Here is a 20,482-nt window from a genome sequence, read left to right as displayed (position 1 = left end):
ATTTTTTGATTATTTGATGAGGATGCAAAATGTGTAATCGGTTAAATTAAAGAAAATTTGATGGAGAATATACCTTATCATTTCGGTTAGGAGTGGCAATGTGGAAAAATTAACAATTTTGTGTTAACTGTTTATATGAATTATTAAAAATTTGAGAACCACAATGTGAAGTTTTTTCTTGTACATGCAAGTTCACATGGAGAGAAAATTACAGAGATGGTTGGAGGTGAATAGTTCAGTCAGGGAGAACACAAAAGAACACCTGCATTTGTTGATTCTGAGGCAGTGGATCGAAGCCACTTTCACTTCCACAACTTTTTATCGCTTGAAAGAATTACAAAGATAGTTGATTTTCCTTAATCCAATATATGATTCAAAAATTTAAATTGTTTATTCCAAATGATCAATTTATGGTTGAGTTGGAATAGCAGAAGCATTTTCAGATTCAATAGCACATTCATCAACACCTCTAGCAATCAAGAAATAACCATCCATTCCAAATGATGTTCCCCAACTGTTCTTGACAATCCAATATTTTTCGCCCTTTTCATTTTCACCCCAACCAACAATCAAAACAACATGGTTAGTGAGTTCGAATGGATTTGGAACTGGAGAAGTAAGCTTTGATGATGAAACATGTCTATAAATACCACTGTGATAATTGAAGAGATCATTGTAAACTTCCATAGAGACAGAAAGTGGACCATACTTTAAGACATCCAATTGCATATTTTCAACAGTGACAGCACCATAATAACCACCAGTATATCTATAATTGGTCCAGTATTGTCTGGTTGAACAAGCTTGATTGAGATTGCACTTGTGTGGAGTTCCAGTGTATGGATCACATTGCTCAGCGATAATTCCAAAGTCTTCACCCCATTTGGAAACTATATTTTTGATTAATCAAACCGAAATATTAAATAATATTACTTACTGAGATAGGCAAAACCACCATCACATCCTTGAGAGTAGAAAGAGCATGAAATGATATTTTCTGGACTGTAAACTGGTTGTTCCTTGTTTTGAGTGAAAACTCTCTTTCTGGCTTCCATCATGGCAGTTGTTGAAAAACTGTTCAAGTAATTCGTTAAATTTCAACAAATTCTCAAAAACTAAACTTACCTGTAGCAAGATCCGCATTGACCTTGGGATCTAATTGGTGAAACAAAGTCTTGACCATTGACATTTCTCCAGTCAAAAGCTTTTGGAATGGAAACGAAACCCTTAGCAGCAATATCTCTCAAATGATGGAAAGTCAAGTTACCAGCAGCCTTGCTGAAATCTTCACTTCTCAATTCGAGCAAGACCTTCTTGTTGGCTTGTTCACCGAATTTAGCTCTCATAAACTTGGTATGTTCTCTACGTTGCTTCAATCTGAAAGATTCACTTCTTTGACCGAATTTTGGAACAACAGTTTCAAGTGGTTGATTTTCCCATTCTTGCATTGGCTTGGCCTTCCATGAGATTTCTCCCTTAGCATGCAAAGCATTCAAATCATTAATCAAAGACATGTCATTCTTGAAAACCATTCCCTTATAGTTTGGTCTAGGAGCAACAGTATGAGTAAACTTATTTGGAGTAGCAGTAGATCCTTGGAGCAATGAGAGTCTTCTGGCTCTGTAACATCCCCAAGACTTGGCCTTGACCTTAGCTTCATGATACCAACCAGTGAAAGTACGATCACAGTTTGAAATGATAATGTCATTTCCTTGAGAGTCTGTATGTTCATATTCACCACATCAACATCATTGCATTGCACAAAAATCATGCAAAAAATCATTAGATATTTAATTATCCATCATACCACATTCCGCATCCAATCAAAATTATTTGCATCATCATAAAATTAATTATTAAATTTCATCATCATGATTAATTAATTAATGAAAATGATGATATTAATTTTGTTATTGTTATCATTGAATATTAATAAAAACATACCCTTTCCAGCAGTTGTATAATTAAAAAAGGCCCAATACTTATTTCCACCAACAACAACTTCAAAGCCTTGATCATAAACCAAAGTAAAGAATCCAGTATTTCCCTTCTCATCAATGGCAATATCTGGCATTTGCAAATAGACTTTCATTGTACGGGTTGCTTGAATTGGAGCACGAATATCGCACTTGGCAGCAACATCATCTCCACTCATGTTTTGATCAGTCAATTCAAATTCCCAAACTCCAGGAGCTGTGGAATTATACAAGCAATGGACTGGCAAATCGGCTCTCACTGATTGGCTCGTTAATAACAGGAGCATGCTGATGGCGACCATTAGGGTCATCAACAGAACGCCGGCGTTGAATTTTTGCATTTTTTTTAGTTTTCAAATTACGGAGTTGGTTTGGAACGGAGTGAAAATGTTGAGATTTTGCAATGCATGTTTGGATTACAGGATTCTTCCCAAAGGTTGAGTGTGGATGTGGGAGAAATTGCGGGGGAGTTGCGTGAAAATTGAGGAGTTTTTTTTCAATACTCCTAATTTTCTTTGTTTTTTACAATGATACTTCAAGTTTTTCATTGTATGAAAATTGAACAGATTAAATTTATGTAATTTTTTGATTCGAAACTAATTTTCAAAGTTTACAATAACATTTACAATAAAAAATGAAAATCACAAAATTTCAAATCGTAAATGGATAAATGAAAGAATGAAGACATCAAAGGTCTGTCACCTGCCATCAAGCAAAAACTTCAGTACCATGCTAAAAACTCAATTGACCTTATTTGGGTAGTTATGTAATGATGATTAGCAATGATAATAGCTAAAATAACTTTAAAAAAAGATGACCATTCAAATTATTCCTTATGAACCAGTAAGTTTTCAAAATCTCTCTGTAGCTAATGTTTTGAAAGAAACAAGACGAAAGTTCTGAAGAAAGTTCAAATCATTCAGAAACAGACGAAAAGGAAAAGCTAATGGAAAAGAAACCCATCGCATGCATGGGATTCATATCAATGAGAGCTTTTATTACCTTTCTAATAGTTATCCTATTGATAACTTGTTCAATATTTGTTTGGTTGGCTTCATTTGTGGGATCTACGAATGCTCTTCAAAACATGACAAAAGATTTGATAGGAAAGGTGGGGGATAAAACAGTTTCTTATATCAATTCAGAGATAGAACCACATATCAAGCTGTCAATGAGCTTGGCAGCTGACATTAATAATGGAGTAATTGGAGAAAAACCGAAACTTGTTTATTTGTATGAGAAATACAAGATTTTTAAATCGTCTGGATTGGGAGTTTTCTATCCTGATCAATTGTATACCTATACCTTGACTGGTTATCCACCAAATACAATACTGACCTATTTAGAGAAACTAAACGAGGGAATAATCTTTTGGAATGTTAACGAAACAGATGGAAGCACAACTAGTGTTTTTAGAAATGATTCTTCTACCTATCATGTTACAGAACAACCTTACTGGAATCAGAGTTTACAACTATTTGAGGAATTACAAACAAATGTAATCATTGGTGAACCATATTTGGTGGTCAACTCTGGAATGGCAATTTACTGCTCCACCAAAATATATAACTCTTCACATTATCTACATACTAGACAAAAGCAGCTGATTGGAATTGCAAAATCGAATCTAATGTTGAATTCCATTCAAGAATTTTTACAAGAATTAACCTTAATTGGAAATGGATATGTTATACTGGCAGAATTGAATGATTTGGTTATTGGAGCATCAATTAACTCATCTTCAAGTGAAGGGAGATCAAGGGTTTCGATATTTGATTTAACTGACAAAGATGCTGGTCAACTGATGAAAGATGTTCGCTCCCAATATGGTAATTTAAAAGAAATTCCTTCATTCTTTCAGATATATAGCCTGGGGGTTGGTTATGATATTTCAAAAGTTGATTACAAGTTTTTGAACGTGCACTGGATTCTCTACATGGTTGTCTTCAAGTCAGATGTCGAAAAAACTACAAATATTAATTCTGGCATTTCTGTGGGAGTTGCTATTGTAGTGATAGTATTTGGAGTGGTGTGTAGTTTTATCATTGGTCATTTGGTAACAGACCCTCTTCGATTCTTGGAAAATCAATTCTTGAAAATCAAAACTTTTGACTTGAAGTCATGTAATTTCAATTCTAGCAAATTCAAAGAAGTGGATAGTATTTATGAACATTTATTTGACATGGTAACTTGGCTGAACGAATTTAAATCCTTTCTTCCAGAAAATGTTTTTAATCAATTGAAGAATTTCGAACAGGTTGAGTGGAAACCTTCCTTATTCGAAAAGGATCAACAATCCATCAAAGTTTCCTCAGAAATTGGCACTTCCAAAATGATCAAGACCTCCACTTTACGAAACTCTACAACTTCCTCTCAAAATAGTTCAAAAATCACCACAGGAAGTTTATTCAAATTAGGTTTAAACTATTCCAGAATTAGCGTTGTAAACGTAAAATTATTTGGCTTCAACGAAGACACATCAGCCCATGATCTTTCGAATATCTTTTCCAAAATTGCTAACGGACTCTCAACTCTTTGCAAAACAATGCAAGTTTCGGATTTACACATTTTTAGCATGGACGAATATCAGCTCACTTTTGTCGATGGAAATAAGAAATGTGAATCAAGTGCAATCGAAGCAAGTCTAAAGATTTGCAAGATTTTAGATAATATTCATGGTAAATCTGAAAGAAAACTTTGTTATTCGATAGGAATTTTTACAGATATGGCATTTGTTGGAAATGTAGGTAGCAATTCGCTTCGTTCTTATTCGATTGTTGGGCCTATAGTTCAGAACGCCAGAAAATTGGCCACCTTTGGGCAAACTCTCGATTGTAAAATTTTGGTGGACAGTGGTTCAGTATCTCCCATTATAATCAATCAATACGTGTTGAGGCCAGTTGACCGACTGGAAATGGAAATTTTCAATTCAAAAACGAAACATTTAATTTCAGTTCATGAAATTTTGAGAGAAAATTCGATTAATCCTGACGAATGGCTGTACGAATTGGAACAATCGAATTGTAATTCTCAATTCAAAAGTTTACAAAATGCTTTCGTTTCAATATTCGAAGTGGAAAGTGAAGAAGCAAACTTTTCAGAGAAAGTTAGAGAAAGTAGACGAATCTTTCAAAGATATATTGATGAAAATCCTTCAGATACCCTAGTTGCCAATAGAATAATCTATGTTCTGAACTTTCTTTTAGATTATTCGAAAGATTCGGATAATGCACTTTTTGAACTTTGCAAGAATTATAGAACTACCCTTCACTATTCAATCAACAGTCTTTCCTGTCTTAATTGTGTTCCAGTCGAAATCTCAAATATAAATTTTAAATGCTAATAAAATGAAACATCAAAGTCATCTGTCGTTCATAAAATACTAGGAAAATTAATAAGTTGAATCTATTTGCAACAGTTATGTGTAGAGAAGATTTGATTTTTGAATTTTGTAAAGTGTAAAAACTTCTGATTTCAAAATACTTTCCAAAATATCATTCAATCCATCAAATAAGGAAATTTGAGGTGTTTCTTCTTTTAGAATCTTTTCAATTTCTCCCTTAATCAAATCAATTGCTCCAATATTCAATGGGAATGGAGAATCTTTCCTCAAAAAGTTGGAACAAATTTCAGATTGTTTCCTTGCTCGGTCAATTGGAAGTTCCGTTGTTTTGTAATCCCTTACTTCTCTAATAAACTTGAAATTGTAGAGTTGACCTTTTTCTGAGCAGAATTTCTGGAATTTTCTTCTCTTTTTCGTATTATTAATCATTTTCTCAAATTTTTCATTAATGATTTCTTGGTCAATTCCTAAAGAAAGTGAATCGTCCTTCTTTGCCATAAATAGGAATGAAATGACCTTCTCGTTATTTTGCATGACTTTTGTTTTGGAAATGAATACATTGTATCTAATAATTTTACCAGATGGAGTCATTCCTCTGAAAAGATGCGATTTTCCATCATTAAGGGAGAGTAAGGCAGTTCTCAAATTATTCTGAAATTTGGCTTCGAGTGATTTCATTTCCAAAAACAAATTCGAAACATAAACTTGATCCTTTGCCTCCACTTCCATCACACTCCTCTCCATCTGTTCATAAAACTTGTTATTTGCATTCAGAACTAGTCCACTATCTCCATTCACAATAAACACGACATCTTTCACAGCATTCATAATGGCACTTCCTGATTCCTCTGCTGTGTACACTCTTTCCAATAGTTTTCTTAACATTTTCTGTTCCTTCAACTGCTCTTCCAATACAATATCCAAACTAGTCAACATTTCATTAATATATTTCGCCGTCGTGTCAATTTCATCAAAAATCAAATTTCTTTCCGAGGCATTAATTGAGTTTCCTCCTCGACCAATTTCAATTCTCTGTTTAGGATCATGTGATGCTGTAATTTCCTGAATTCTCCTTGAAAGTTTAAACATTCTCCTCAATACTCGCCTCTCCACAAAGGCAATGATTACAATGGCTGCAATAATACATGAAAAAACTAGTAAGGCAATGGAGAGGGCTAAGGAACGAACTCCTAGGAGGTAAATGTTTCGTTCAGTATCGGATCGGATGGCTAGGATTGGGTTTCCATTGAGATCGGCAAGGAATTGAATGGAACCAACTCGAGGGGAAGTTGAGTTTAGTTCAGATTTCGAATAGCAATGACGATCATCGAGAGAGTTTCTACTAGAGAGGTCGTCATACATATCAATGGATAAAACTTGATCATTCTCCCAAATATTACTTGTTACTGAAACTCTCGTAGCATTAACATTCGAATATTTTTGTAAAGTTTCGTCAAAATTCAAAAAACTAACACATGTAGAAGCTCTAAACACATTTCTTTCCTTAGTTTGATAAGTGACATGTCTACCATACACTATCAATCCAGAAGTTGGATTATTTTCATTGAAATTACTTGGAGAAACTGGTTTCGCCACTAACATGACAATTTTGCTATTTTCTACTACGCCATTCGAAACTTTAAGGAAACCACCATTCGAAGTTCCAGCTTTATCTGCATTTCTGAAAAGAGGATTCGAATTTACATTCAATTCCAATAATTCTTTTGGAATTTTTGACAAATCGGATAAATCTTGACTTTCGTCTATAAGATTGTGAGCTCTACTTGCAATTAAAGTTCCATTCAAGGTATAGAACAGCGCATAGTTGTGTTTTTCCAACAACATTTGAGCTGAATCAATATTAGTTTCCAAAAAAAGTTGCATGTCAACTGCCAGTTCAGTTTGATTTTCTGATGGATCATAATATCTTTGAAATAATTTATAAGGCTCATCCCAAACAGCAACTGCTTGCATAATCTATCCAAAATTTCAATTAAAACTCATTGTCAAAAGTCAAACATACCTCCAATGAATTCACAAATTCATCATAAAAACTTTTGACAACTCTTTTCATATCTGCTTTGGAATTTCCTCTTTCCAACTCATCATAACTCGTAACAATAATCGAGGAAATGATTGCAACAAATAAAAGTATCATTATCGAAAAGACAGCTGTCAAAATCATGACAGTTGACCAACGTAAAGTTCCACAACAAGATGCACATAAATTTTCATTATGGGATGATGAACTAAACTTTTCTGATGTGGCAAACGATTGATTTAAACCTTGTTTCTTATTTGATTGATAAAGATGTGCAAATTTCGATTTCTTCTTGTTTGTTCGAAACATTTCGTCCATTTCTTTCATTTCCAAAATGATGGAATTTGTTTCTTCTTCGGAAAGAGTTTGATCTGAACGTGGAGAATGAACCTTTCGTGTTTGATTTCCAATAGAATGTTGGGAAGGAAATGTTTCAATGATTAATGAACTTTCGTTTACTTTCTCACACGATTGCTCGAGTGTTGATTGTTTTAGAAGGGTAGAAGTAGTAGCACGGAGTGGAATAGACGAATCTCTTGCATTATGTGAGCTGACATCAAGTTGCGACATTTTTTAACGGATGTTGAATGGTTACTTGACATTCGTGAGTTTCGGATAACAGATTTTACGGCGTTCAGGGAAATTAGTTTCAGAATCGGTTTCCAGTTTGGTCTATTAATCAATATCATCAATAATCAGAAGCAAAACTTGACCAAAATGATTAGTTTGGAATAGTTGTTTCTTTTGCAATATCTAATATAGAGATATTGTAAAAGAAACAACTGTTGGAACTGTCGGGGGGTTCTGACTTTATGCAGTGAACTAGAGCTTGAGAAATTAGCCCAAAGGAGGAACACAATAACTCGTTAGATTTTGTTCCCAAGGATTCAAGAATGTGTCGTTCTCTATCCATGAGTTGAACTGAATTGTTGTGGTTAATTCACGAATCCGTCCATAGAGTGTTCTCCAAATTCTGTCTGAACTAAATCAAGTAGTTCTTGGGATGTTAAACGACTGCATAATTGTTCTCCTTTGAAATCGACCATTTTCTTCTCATCAAGATCTTGTAGAGGTCTCTGGCAATTTGAGAGTTCTTTTACGACTCCATAACCTCTCCTTTTAGAGGAAATTGCCGTAACATTGTCGCCTCAATTGTAATTCCATAACCTGTTGGGCAGGCATCTGAATTCACTCGAATTGGGTTCATTGAATTCAGTTCGAAGGACTGTTTTCCTGAATCAGATCTTTCACAATTTGGTGTTCATCACATGAAAAATAAATTCCAAACTGTGAACCAAAAATAAGATTTTTTAAACATGACCGCGTTGTAATTATTAGTAAAAAATGACATCAGGTCCACTAATGAAAACTTGCCAATGTTTTCACTTTGATTCCGCACAACATGGCTCGATTACTTGTTCAACCTTTGATTCAAAATATCAGCAAGTTATTTGTGGAACAAATTTGGGAATTATTTTGTGGTAAGTTTTCACCACCAACATTTATTCCAAGAAAATTCACCCGAAACTTGTTCCATTCAAAAAATTGAATGTCATGAAGAAAAAGGAATGTTGCTTGTTCATTACTCAACAGTAATTGATAAAAGTTTACAAGGTGAAGGTGTGAATTCTATTGTACAACTCTTTTCTTACAGTTTTTCAGCTTTAGGAAAAGAGCTGACAATTAAATTTGAGGGTAACGCATTCCAGAAGACTGGATCTGATTTGGATTTTACACTAAAGGAAAGAAATTCCATTTTCCAAAAGAAAGAAACAGGAGAATTGATTTCTTGTACAAGAAGAATTCCTTTACAAAGTTTAGACGATTCTTTTTGTATTGTTTGGGGAAAGGAATTTCGATTTACAGTTTACAGAAAATTACCAGTGACTTTTTTATTTCTATCTTTTGAAAAAAGATTTAATTTGGAGAAATTTGAATCTAAAAGATGTGATTCATTGATTTTTCTCGCAAATAGTATGGTATTGAGATTTAGGAATGTGTATGTAGTGTATGATTACAAAACCGAAACAATTTTGAAAGAGATTGTGTTGAATGGAGATGAAGCCGATATTAGAAATGGAAAGACAGAGATTCAAGTTGTTGCTCAATTGATTTCAAATATTGAAAAGAATGATATCACTTTTAATGGTTATTTTTTTAAGAGAATTTCAATTTGTCAACCAATATTAGCTTCCTGTATTTCACATGATGGAAAAACATTACAATTTTACAATATTAACAAAGACAAAAGTGTTGATTTATTTCAGACATTGACTGTAGAAGAATTAATGAGCCAACACCAAGAAGGTTCAAAATTGAAACAAACAAAATTCACTAATATTCAAGAAACCATTCATGGACTATTTGTAACTATCGAAGGAATCACTAATTACAAGTCTACTACTCAAATTGTTATGAAATTCACACATCCAAATATTAAGATTCCAACCAAAAAAGATCATTCAATAATTCAAAAAGCTTTTCAATTTATCATGGATGATAAAATTCATCAAGCATTCAATTTATTAATGGATTATGAAACAAATACAGATCCATTGGATTTTGGATATGACATTAGAGAACTCATGATGTTAGATGAAAAGAATTATATTGTGCTGACTAAAGGTTTGGTCCACTCTCAATATTCCTCAATTTTATTTAATAGTGATGGATCAGCTAAGAAACAATTTCGTGATTCAGGAATTGTGTACGATGATGAAGGTAAATATTTTGGTCCCAGTCTGCTTAAATTGTTGAATCTTAGACAAAAGAGCATTCGAAACCTACCGCAAGAGGTCATTTCTATTAACGAAAGAATATCTATTGACAATTTCATTTTTATTTCCCATGTAACACAACTAGATATTCTTGATGCATTGATGCTAGTTAAAGAATCAAAAGATCTACATTGCTATTGCTCTCTCACGGAATGCAGCATGTTGTTGGACGAAAATGGTGTAATTAGTCAAATACTATCCAAGGAAGCAACTTTAAGATTTAAAGCAATGCTCTTACAAACATATTACAATCAGTCAATTCGTAACCTTAACAAATCTTTCAGTATTTTTAGAGAATTTGTAGAAACTACTCAAGATGAAAAAGATTTTGAATTAATTGAGTTTTGTTTCAAGAAAATGTTTCAACAGAAATCAAGAAATTGTTGTAATTTGGAATTGTTAAAGGAAATTTATTGGAAGAACATTAATTACTGGTTCCTAGCAATGGACTATCGTTCCAGTATAAGAAGTATGATTTCAAATCTAACAATTTTGGGAGTCGATATCGTTTTCAGATATATCAACAACCTTTCACAAAGTTATACTTTTGAAATTATTGAAAAGTTGATTGATGATATGAAGGCAGTAGCCATAACAACATCAGAAATGGCCGTTCAATACTATTTTCTATTGGCTTTGGTATTTCCTCAAAGTGAAACTAGTAGAGGCGGTATTGGTAACAAGGTTACGAAAAATAACATAATCCATGGCATGGATTATTTAGAACACTTTATTCGAATCAAAACTGATTGCCCAGCACTGCAGGTGTTTATTAATTTCTTGATGAAACAGGAATTTTCTTATTTAAACTTGGAAATGAAGGAAAATATGTCTGTAAAAGAATTGACAGAAAGAAATGTAATGCTTCTCCAAAAATTTACAGATTGGAATACTGTAAGCATTGAAACAATGAAGGAGTTGCTCGAATTTAATGGATATGCTTTGGAATTTCTTCCAAACTCCTTTCAGGATGATGAAAGTCTCGTTTCTATTGCTGTAAAATCGAGAGGACTATCTTTAAAGTATGCATCTGAAAGATTGAGGAATAATCCTACAATAGTTGATCTTGCAGTTTCTCAAAACTATTATTCTTTCGAATATGCTTCTAGAGAATTGAAAAACGACAAAATGAAGATATTGGAATATGTAGAAAGGAACGGATTGCTTCTTGAAATAGTTCCAGGTATTTTCAAAGAGGATTTACAAATAGTTCAGATGGCGATTGCTCAAAATCCACTTTCCATTCAATTCGCCTCTGAAAAATTCAAGTATGGAAAGAATCTTATCACTCCACTCATTGAGAAAAAAGGTGAACTTTTGAAATTTGCATCAAATTCCCTACAAAGCGATTCAAATATTATCTTGACAGCTACCAAAACTTTTGGATTGGCCATCCTCTACTCGACTAAAAAATTGGATACTGAACTAATTTTGGACTGTGTAAAAATTAACAAACTTTATGAGAACAAACAGATTTTAAATTACGTCCTAGAGACCGAACAACTTAGAGAGGATGTTCAATTTCTATTTCAACTCTATCAATATGTTAGAGACGGTAGGATTGAAGAAATTGTTGAAAAATTGCCCGTAAAAAGTCTCCTACCTCATACTCCATTAACTCACAACTTTAAATGCAGAAAACACCAAATTTGAAGGGTATTGTCAAAACATTTGAATGTAATTTTTATGAGTTGCATAATAGCAAGTATAGCTATTTAATTATGGAAATGGGATCTCCTTTGGATCATGTAATGTCAGAAATGCACCAAAATTATTTAAATTTGGAGCATTGCTTATCCACTCAAGATTTGATTGAAGTTTTACAGTACTTTACTGAAGTTCTTGAGGGTGTCATCAGTTTGCATAATCTAAATTTCACACACAGAGGTATGTTTATTGTTTTCAAAATCAATACTGAAATTTTGTACAGATTTAAAGTTGGCAAATGTAATAATCAACAATGAAGGACATGCCAAACTCATTGATTTTGACAATTCCAAAGTTATTCAATCCAACCACTCAATATCAGTGAATATAGGGACATGGTAATATCTTGCTCCAGAGGTTTATGATGAGGAAGAAGGCAAACAAACGGAAAATTTCAAAATCTCAAAGAATTGTGACACTTACTCAATGGGATGTGTCTTAATGAAAATGATCTGCAACAGAACATTGAGTATTATATCAACGAATGAAGATTCTGGTTCATCTTGTTTATTTGGAGTTGGAAAAAATTACTTTTTCAAGTTATTAAGTACTCCACAAGGAGAGGCCATGCTTCATCAATCTATTAGAAAGGAAATTGACAAGTTTATAGATCCAAATCTTGAGGTTATTTGCTCCCATCCTAATTCTTTTTTGGAAAAGGTGCTATTCAATGATATTCTTGGAAGGTGTTTAATTACAATGATCCAATCTCGTTCAACACACAGAGGAGAATGTATTCATTATCTCAAAATTATGAATAATCTATTAGAAATTCTAAAGGAGCCGACCAAACATTTTACACATGTCGATCTATTGAAAGGATTATTACAATTGAAAAGTTCAACAATGGATGCTTTGAGGTTTGAAAATCAGTCCATGAGGGCACAATTATTGAGATATGAACAAACCCTGAGAGAAATTTGCAATATTTCCAGAACAACAGATTCATCACACATGGCAGAAAGTTTGGATAATATATATCAAACTTGTAAAAAGGTTCTCCAATAGATCTAACGTTTCTTCAATATATTTACAGTTCAATTTAAATTGCTCAAAGCAATTTTTAAATGTCCATTCATTTGATTCACTCTTAGTTGAAGCATTTGTATTATGTATTATCGAGAATAGTGCTCCTCTTGTTCTCACTTGACTATTATAATTGAAAATAAAATCCTGATTCCTAGAATTAGTATCCAGAATCCAAACCGCTTTTTTTGGATATATTATGGCTTAATTAAAAAGGGCAATCTGGTTGAATTTTTATGGGCTTGGCTTTTTGGATAAATCTCGGATTGGATAATATTATTTGAAAATGTGTTTGAGTAAGGAATACAGTCAAATCACTTTACGAATATTTATTAGATTATTATCAATACTATATTCATTATGTGATGAAATCGAATCAACATATGATTTAATATCATAAGAAGAGAAACCATTACGTTTGAGTTTAGAACGATCCACAATATAGTAGGCTTTAGTAAGACCTTTCTTAACTCTTGAAAAACTACCAGCTACATTGAGTTGCCAACCTTCCACGTCTGCAAAGAATTGAATGGCTGGTTTCAATGTATTAATATCATAACTTTTCTTATTAATAGAAGGGTATGCAGCAAAACATTCAAGTGCAACGGGTTTGTCGTTGGACTATTCTGAATTGCCAGGAACCATTAAGCACCATAAAGCTTATGTTACATTGCAAATTAATAAAAACAAATGGGTATTAAAGCTCAGAGACTGTTCACCTTAATGGTGAAACAGTCTGGAACCTGCTTTGAAGAATATAAATCTTTATTGAGCAGGTCTTGAGATAATATCATTATCCTAAGGATAAGAAAAAAAACGTCAGACCAACGATAAATGCGAATATGAGAAAGAAATGTTAGTGAAATAAAGAAAATTTTACAATGTTTCCGAAATATTGATAAAAACCTCACTCAGAAATTAATCCCTTACCAAAGATTAATGAGCGCAACAGTTTTTGGGAGGGAGTAGTGGGTCCACTCTTTGTTTAGGATGAGATGGAGATGATACAGTGTGTTGTTTCCTTTGTGGAGTTCCTTTCTTGTTATTTCCAGACATTTGAATAATTTTTTGAGCATGGAAAATTGTTAACAACTCGGAATTGAGGTCGCTTATTAAGCAACTCAAAATATTTTCACTTTATTTTGTAATTTACAATCGAAAAAAAGTCCATTCCTCATATTCAATCAGAATTCAACAAAATTCAGAAATAATTTACTTTTATTATGTTTGTTTAAAATTTGAAAGAAATGCAAGAAGCAAACCATTGAAGCATAGCAAAGAATTGAAGAGAATTGAAGATGCATTCAAAAATAGTAGTTTAAACTTAAAACAAAATTAATAATTATTATTTGTTTAAATTGAATGGGTTCTTCCTCCATATGAAATTTCACACCATTCGAATCGAATACATAATCACTTTAGGATAACACAAATCCTTATCATTCTCAAACTTTCACTTCAAGCAAAAGATGTTCATCCTCCAACAATGTACTATTTCCATCTCCTGTCATGTAAAAACTTTTCAATATTGCCATCAGTCATCCATCAACACACAAAAATCAAACATAAAAAAAAAACATGTCAACCATTGACTTACTTGCTCCATCCACATCCATCAGCACTTCTGGAATTGCTGCTGCTTCAGCTGTTGGAAGTTCTGGATTTGCTGGTCGTGTGAAAAAGAGTGGAAAACTCGTTTTGGAAAATTCGAAAAAGAAATTCTTTCAAAAGTCATCATATAAAAGATTTGTAGTCTTGACAGGTAGGAAGATGTTGTGTTTTAAAGACAGTGAAGTAAGTTTTTGTATTTAGTCTAGTTTCGAATAATTTGATTTTAGAAAGTTGATAAGAAACATGAAGAAAAGATTCCATTAACTCGTTTTTCTACTATTGTAGATATTGAAAATCACAAAGGTTTCCGTAAGTAATCATCACATTATTCGATCATTTTACCTTTTTTCGAATATTAATTTTACTTTCGAATAACAATAGAAAACACCTTTGGTTTAAAAACAACAGCTCCTTCCAATGAGGAAGGATCAAATAACCAATCTGAAGACTCCCCAACCACTTTCACCTATTGGTTCTCAGCCGAAAATCAAGAACAACGTAAAGAATGGATGAACGCCATTGAAAACGTAATTGACGAATTGAAATCTTCTCAAACTCAACTTCATCTCAAAGTTGTAAAATTGATCGAACAACATTCCTTTACTGACGTTCGTAGTTTGATTGGTAATGGAGAATATTCGAAATTAGCTTATTTACATTATTCGAAAGAAGATACTCCAAAAACTCCTTCATCAAGAGGAATGACAATTGCTCCTGGATTGAGAGAAGAAGATTTATCAGATGATGAAGAAGATGAACAATATTTGACAAGTGAAGAAATTAGACAATTGACACAAATGGGTTATGTTGACAAGGATTCTTTATTGCATATTGCTGTGAAGAATCAGGATTTGAAATTGACCAAGTTCTTGTTGGATAATGGGGTTGATTTTAATAAGAAGAATCGTTTGGATCAAACTGCTTTGCATTTCATTGCCATTTCAAGAGATTTGACACTTGCTGACAGTAAAAATTCTTCGACAGCAACTGCTAGCTCAACACTTGCAAGTGATATTCCTGGATTGAGTTTAAATACTTCTGGTACAGCTGAATTTAGTTCATCCATTTCACCTAGATCTGGAGGAATGTCTCCTCGTGGCATTTCACCACGTTCTGGAGGTCAATTGAAACCACGTGAAGAATTATTGAGTATGATCTTGGAAAAGAAGAAGGAAAGTAAGATTAACATTAATCAAATTGATAAGAATGGTGGATTTACTGCATTGAATTTGTGTGCTCGTGAAAATGAATTTGATTTGGTTACAAAATTGGTTTATGAAGATGCTCAAGTTGATGTTGAGAATGATGCTGGTTGGACACCAATGCACTATGCCATTTACAATCAAAATGGAAGAATGTTGGAGATTTTGCTCAAGAGAGGAGGTGGTAATTTGTTCTTTAGAACTAAACGAAATGTTGACAAGATTACAGAAAGTGAAGCTTCCAAGTATGGTAATATTAAATTGGAAGAATTGAAAAAGTATGGCAAGATGAGTCCATTTGCAATGTTGGTTTCATTGATTGGTTCAAATACTAGAAAGTTGATGAATGCTACCTTGTTGAACTCTTTCAATGAAAGATTAGCCACTCCAGGTTACAAGAATGCACCTTCCAATCCATTGGCTCCAACTAGCTCAACAGCAAATCAATCTGTTCTCTTCACCATTAATAATAATCCACTCGTGACCAAGTGGCTTTCAATTGGAAAGAGTATCATTGGTGATAATACTCAAACAGGATCTATTGGATTGGTCACTACTGAAGCCATTGAAACCCACTTACAAGAATTGGCTTCTGAATTCATTGCTCCACCATCTGATGATAATTCTGATGGTGAAGTGAAGGAAAATTTGAGAAATCTCTTGATTGAATTTGTAATTTCTGGAATTCAATTCCATGATGAATTCTGTTTGGAAAAATGTCAAGTCATCTTGAAGACTCTCTTCTCCAAAGTTCCAAAGTTTGCCCTCTCTCGTTTCGATATTGGTAGCACTGTTTCTGGAATGCACTCTTCATCAACCTTCTTGCATTTGGCTATCAGAGCAAAGAACATGAATGCCATTCCATTAATTTTGAATGCTAACTTGTTGACAAGTGAAGAATTGACCAATCTTGTCAATGAAAGTGAAAAACGTGCTGCTGACTCTGTAGAATATACTGCTCTCCACAATTGCATGTTGCACTGCCCACCTGCTGCTTCTTTCTTGGTTGACCATGGAGTTGACTGTCAAAAGCGTTCTGGTGGAAAGGATTTACCAATTTTCCTTGCTGTTCAATGTAAGGATTTGCCAGGACACGTCGGTGCCAAGATTGTTCAAACAGCTCTTGAAAACCCATCTGAGGAAAACATTTTGAACTTCTCCAATAGTTTGGGTCAATCATTACTTTATTTTGCTGCTCAAAATTCTCAAGTTGAGCTTGTCAAGAAGCTCATTGAAAAGGGTGCTAACAGTGGTGCTGTTACAGAGGGAGCCGAAACAATTCTTTCAGCTGCTGCTTATGGAGGAAATGTCAGTGTTATTGAATATTTGATTGATGAAGTTAAATTGGATCCTTGTGGAAGTTATGAAGAATCGTACACTGAAAATTCCTATCCACCAATTCATGCTGCTACTAAGAATGGTAATTTGGATGCTGTCAAGTTGCTTGTTGAAAAGTACAATGTTTCAGTTGATCAATCTAGACACGACTTGCAAATGAGACCAATTATCTTGTGTGCTATCAGTGGCAGAGTTGACTGTGCTCAATATCTCATTGAAAAGGGTTGTGACTGTTCAGTAGTCATCAACACAAGAGAAGACAAACAATTGACTCCACTCCACTTTGCAGCTGGTTATGGACATCCAAACGTTGTTAAATTATTAGTTGAAAATGGAAATTACCATGGTAAATTCGCTCCAGCAGCTGATTCACCATTGAAAGTTGACATTAGTGCTATCAAGACATTGAATGGAGTTTCACCTTTGGAAATGGCCATCAAACGTGTTCAATTGAATGTTGTCAAGTATTTGTGTGAAATTGGAGCTGTCTCACTTGAACAAGCTTTACAACTTGCCATTCAAAGTGATAATACTGAAATTATTGGATGGATTGAAAAGAGATTGGAAAATGACGATAAGAAGAGTAAATCCTTCTTGAAGATTGATGTTGGTGGCTTTGGTTCTATTGGTGTCACTGCTGCCACTCCTGTCAGTCCAAGTAATGATAAATAATGTACATAATAAAATAAAACTTTAACCCATTTACAATTCCCTTACTTCATTCAACTATTTCGTTATTGCCATCCATCAAAATAATAAATAAAATATAAAATTTATTGAAATCTGGAGGAGGAACAACTATTTCATCAACTGAACATCTTCCACTGAATGGAACATTCACAGGAACTCTAAATCCGCAATCCAAAGTACTTCATCTATTTGGAACGAAGTGACATTTGGTGACAGTTCGGACGAGCAGTTCCAATTTCAGAGCTATAAATTCAAAATCTGAACATGTAATATCTTTCAATCAACAAAACAAAAAGAATCAACAACATGTCTAGACAATTTCTTCTCCTTGCTATTGCATTCTTGCTCATTTTGACTTTTGCTTTCGCTCAAGAAAATCAAGATTCTAATAACAAACCAAGACCACCAATGCCTTCTGGTGGTAAGCCACCAAGACCTGATGAACAATCTGGTTCTGATTCTAATAAGAATATGCCTCCAAACCATCAAAACAAACCACCAAAGAAACAACAAGATGGAAAGCAACAAGGTCAACAACAAGGAAATAAGCATCCTGAATCAGCTCAAGACCAAAATAATGATAACAACAATCGTGATGGAGAATCAAATCAACGTGGTCGTCGTCGTGGATTCCCATTCGGTATGATTTTCACATTCTTGGGTTGTCTCATTTCAATGATTTCCTTGACATTTGCCTGTGGAGCTGGAATTACTTTTATCATTTTGAAGAAGAAGGGATATTCCATTACAATTCAAAAGCAAGACTCTCATCAAATGTTGAGAGAGGAAGAAGTCATGCCTTCTCAATACATTACTCAAGTTCCTGTTGTTTATAACACAACCAATCCAATTGGTGTTCATTATCCAACTCTTCAACAAAATCAACAAGTTTAAATTCAAGAGAAAAGTTACTACTCTTATTGTAAATAATCTCATTAAGCAAATAAATTCCAATACATCCCGATCATAAAAACTAATATTATTACTTCATCATTTATAATTAAAATAAATGAATAAATTAATGATGATGGCGAATGATGAGATGAACTTTTTTTTTCTGTAAATTTTAAAGTTCATTCTCTCTGAGCCTTATCTCCCCTTAATCATCAAAAAAAATAGCAAGACATTGGAAGGAACGATTTTTTGATCTTTTTTCTAATACTGCATTGTTGTATATTAAAATCTATAGAGAGTAATAAATCAATAGAAATGACCAATTTTACAAAGATTCAATCCGAAGAAGAGTTTCGTAGTTTGATCGCTAAAAATCCATCAGTTGTAGTTTACTTTTCATCACCTTATTGTGGTGTTTGCAGAGACTATGATGCTAATTATGAGGGATTGGCCTCTGAAAAACCAAAGGTTAATTTTGCTAAGGTGGATATTAATAATTTTAGTGGCATTGCTGATGAATATGGAGCCAAGTGTCTTCCGACCTTTCTCTTTATTTCCCAAGGAGAAGTTGTTCAAAAGTTGGATGGTCTTTGTGAATCCATTGTATCAAGAAATGCTGACATGTTAGCAAAGCAACTTGAACCACCATTTTACGAAAATGGAATCCTTCATATTGTTAAGGAAAAAGATTTTGATGATACAATCAAATCTAAAACCAAAGTTGTAGTTGATTTCTATGCTGATTGGTGTGGGTATGTTTCTGTTTGACTTTCCTTTTTATTAATGTACCTTTAATAGTCCTTGTAAGGCTATCACTCCATATGTTGAGAGTTTAGCTGCCAAACATACAGATGTCACCTTTATGAAAGTCAATGTGGATGAACATAGAAAGATCATGTCTAAATGTGATGTTCATGCAATGCCAACATTTGTCTTTTTCTACAATGGAAAAATGAAGGAAACTGTAATTGGTGGATCTTCTTATGAAATGGAGGAATGCTTATTACACTTTGATTCTCCATCTGAGGAATATTTGAAGAAGGACATGTTGGCTGGATCGAGTGATGAATTTGTTACCTATGTCAAGAGTGAGGAGGAATATAATCACGTACTCAAGGATAATTCTCTAGTTGTTGCAGATTATTATGGAGATAATTGTGGAGCTTGTGTTGCTTGTGCAACTCCATACAGCAAATTAGCTTTCAGTAATCAAAAAGTTAAATTTATCAAAGTAGATACATCAAAACTCTACTCTATCACTTCTAAGGAACGTATTAGCTGCTTACCAACGTTCAAGCTCTTCCACCATGGAAAGGAATCAAAGCGTCTTGAAGGATTTAGCCAAAAGGAATTGGAAACAGCAATTAAGAATTTAATTGCAAAGGAAGGTAGCTCTTGTTCGTCAACTACTGCAACAACCAAGCCTACCACAACTGTATCAAGTCAACCAACAGTCTCTAAAACAGTCACCAAATCTGTCTCACCAACCAAAACAAGAACTACAACAACTCCATCCTCAAGTTTGGGAGTAAAGAAACCAACATCAGTCACTAGGTCACCATCCTCTTCTCCAACTAAAAAGTCTTCGACAACAACTACAACAACCAAAGCAAGCTCACCAACAAAGAGATCAACTGGTTCAACACCTTCCTCAGTTTTGGGTGTTAGAAAGACAACTACAGCTTCCAAGTCTCCTCTAAGATCAAATAAACCAGCTCAATAATTTCTTCAATATTTCAATAAATAATTTCTAGCATTAATTAATCCATCAAGGAATATTGAAATATTTCTAGTAAAATCCTTGAGAAAGACAAATATGACACCATCCCGAAAGCAATGCATTCCTGTCACTCATCAAACAAATATCATTTCTATAA

The 20,482-nt window shown here is 33.7% G+C and overlaps 6 protein-coding genes across 6 annotated transcripts; 4 read left to right on the top strand and 2 right to left on the bottom strand.

The window, feature by feature from the left end:
• Window positions 1–371: 371 nt before the first annotated feature.
• NAEGRDRAFT_81796 (uncharacterized protein) lies at window positions 372–2,319 on the bottom strand. The gene is made up of 4 exons (XM_002670592.1): window positions 1,945–2,319; window positions 1,126–1,720; window positions 938–1,074; window positions 372–890 (listed from the first exon to the last, which is right to left on the bottom strand). Exons 1-4 carry the CDS (start codon window positions 2,315–2,317, stop codon window positions 409–411), a joined length of 1,587 nt encoding a protein of 528 aa, XP_002670638.1. The 5' UTR covers window positions 2,318–2,319; the 3' UTR covers window positions 372–408.
• Window positions 2,320–3,063: 744 nt separating this feature from the next.
• Window positions 3,064–5,319, top strand: NAEGRDRAFT_53435 (uncharacterized protein; the record flags this gene model as incomplete). Its single annotated transcript, XM_002670645.1, has 1 exon — window positions 3,064–5,319. One exon carries the CDS (start codon window positions 3,064–3,066, stop codon window positions 5,317–5,319), a length of 2,256 nt encoding a protein of 751 aa, XP_002670691.1.
• Window positions 5,320–5,394: 75 nt separating this feature from the next.
• NAEGRDRAFT_74393 (uncharacterized protein) lies at window positions 5,395–7,930 on the bottom strand (the record flags this gene model as incomplete). Its single annotated transcript, XM_002670591.1, has 2 exons — window positions 5,395–7,296; window positions 7,343–7,930. 2 exons carry the CDS (start codon window positions 7,928–7,930, stop codon window positions 5,395–5,397), a joined length of 2,490 nt encoding a protein of 829 aa, XP_002670637.1.
• Window positions 7,931–8,928: 998 nt separating this feature from the next.
• NAEGRDRAFT_74392 (uncharacterized protein) lies at window positions 8,929–11,790 on the top strand (the record flags this gene model as incomplete). Its single annotated transcript, XM_002670644.1, has 1 exon — window positions 8,929–11,790. The coding sequence occupies one exon, from the start codon at window positions 8,929–8,931 to the stop codon at window positions 11,788–11,790; it is 2,862 nt and encodes a 953-aa protein (XP_002670690.1).
• A 501-nt stretch (window positions 11,791–12,291) lies between these two features.
• NAEGRDRAFT_74391 (uncharacterized protein) lies at window positions 12,292–12,852 on the top strand (the record flags this gene model as incomplete). Its single annotated transcript, XM_002670643.1, has 1 exon — window positions 12,292–12,852. One exon carries the CDS (start codon window positions 12,292–12,294, stop codon window positions 12,850–12,852), a length of 561 nt encoding a protein of 186 aa, XP_002670689.1.
• Window positions 12,853–18,017: 5,165 nt separating this feature from the next.
• On the top strand, window positions 18,018–20,335 carry NAEGRDRAFT_59654 (uncharacterized protein; the record flags this gene model as incomplete). Its single annotated transcript, XM_002670642.1, has 3 exons — window positions 18,018–18,351; window positions 18,901–19,357; window positions 19,437–20,335. The coding sequence occupies 3 exons, from the start codon at window positions 18,018–18,020 to the stop codon at window positions 20,326–20,328; spliced, it is 1,683 nt and encodes a 560-aa protein (XP_002670688.1). The 3' UTR covers window positions 20,329–20,335.
• Between the last annotated feature and the right edge of the window lie 147 nt (window positions 20,336–20,482).

This window comes from Naegleria gruberi, assembly GCF_000004985.1.
Source record: "Naegleria gruberi genomic scaffold NAEGRscaffold_69, whole genome shotgun sequence".
NCBI lineage: Eukaryota > Heterolobosea > Eutetramitea > Acrasida > Naegleriidae > Naegleria > Naegleria gruberi.
This window is presented reverse-complemented; position numbering and strand designations above follow the sequence as displayed.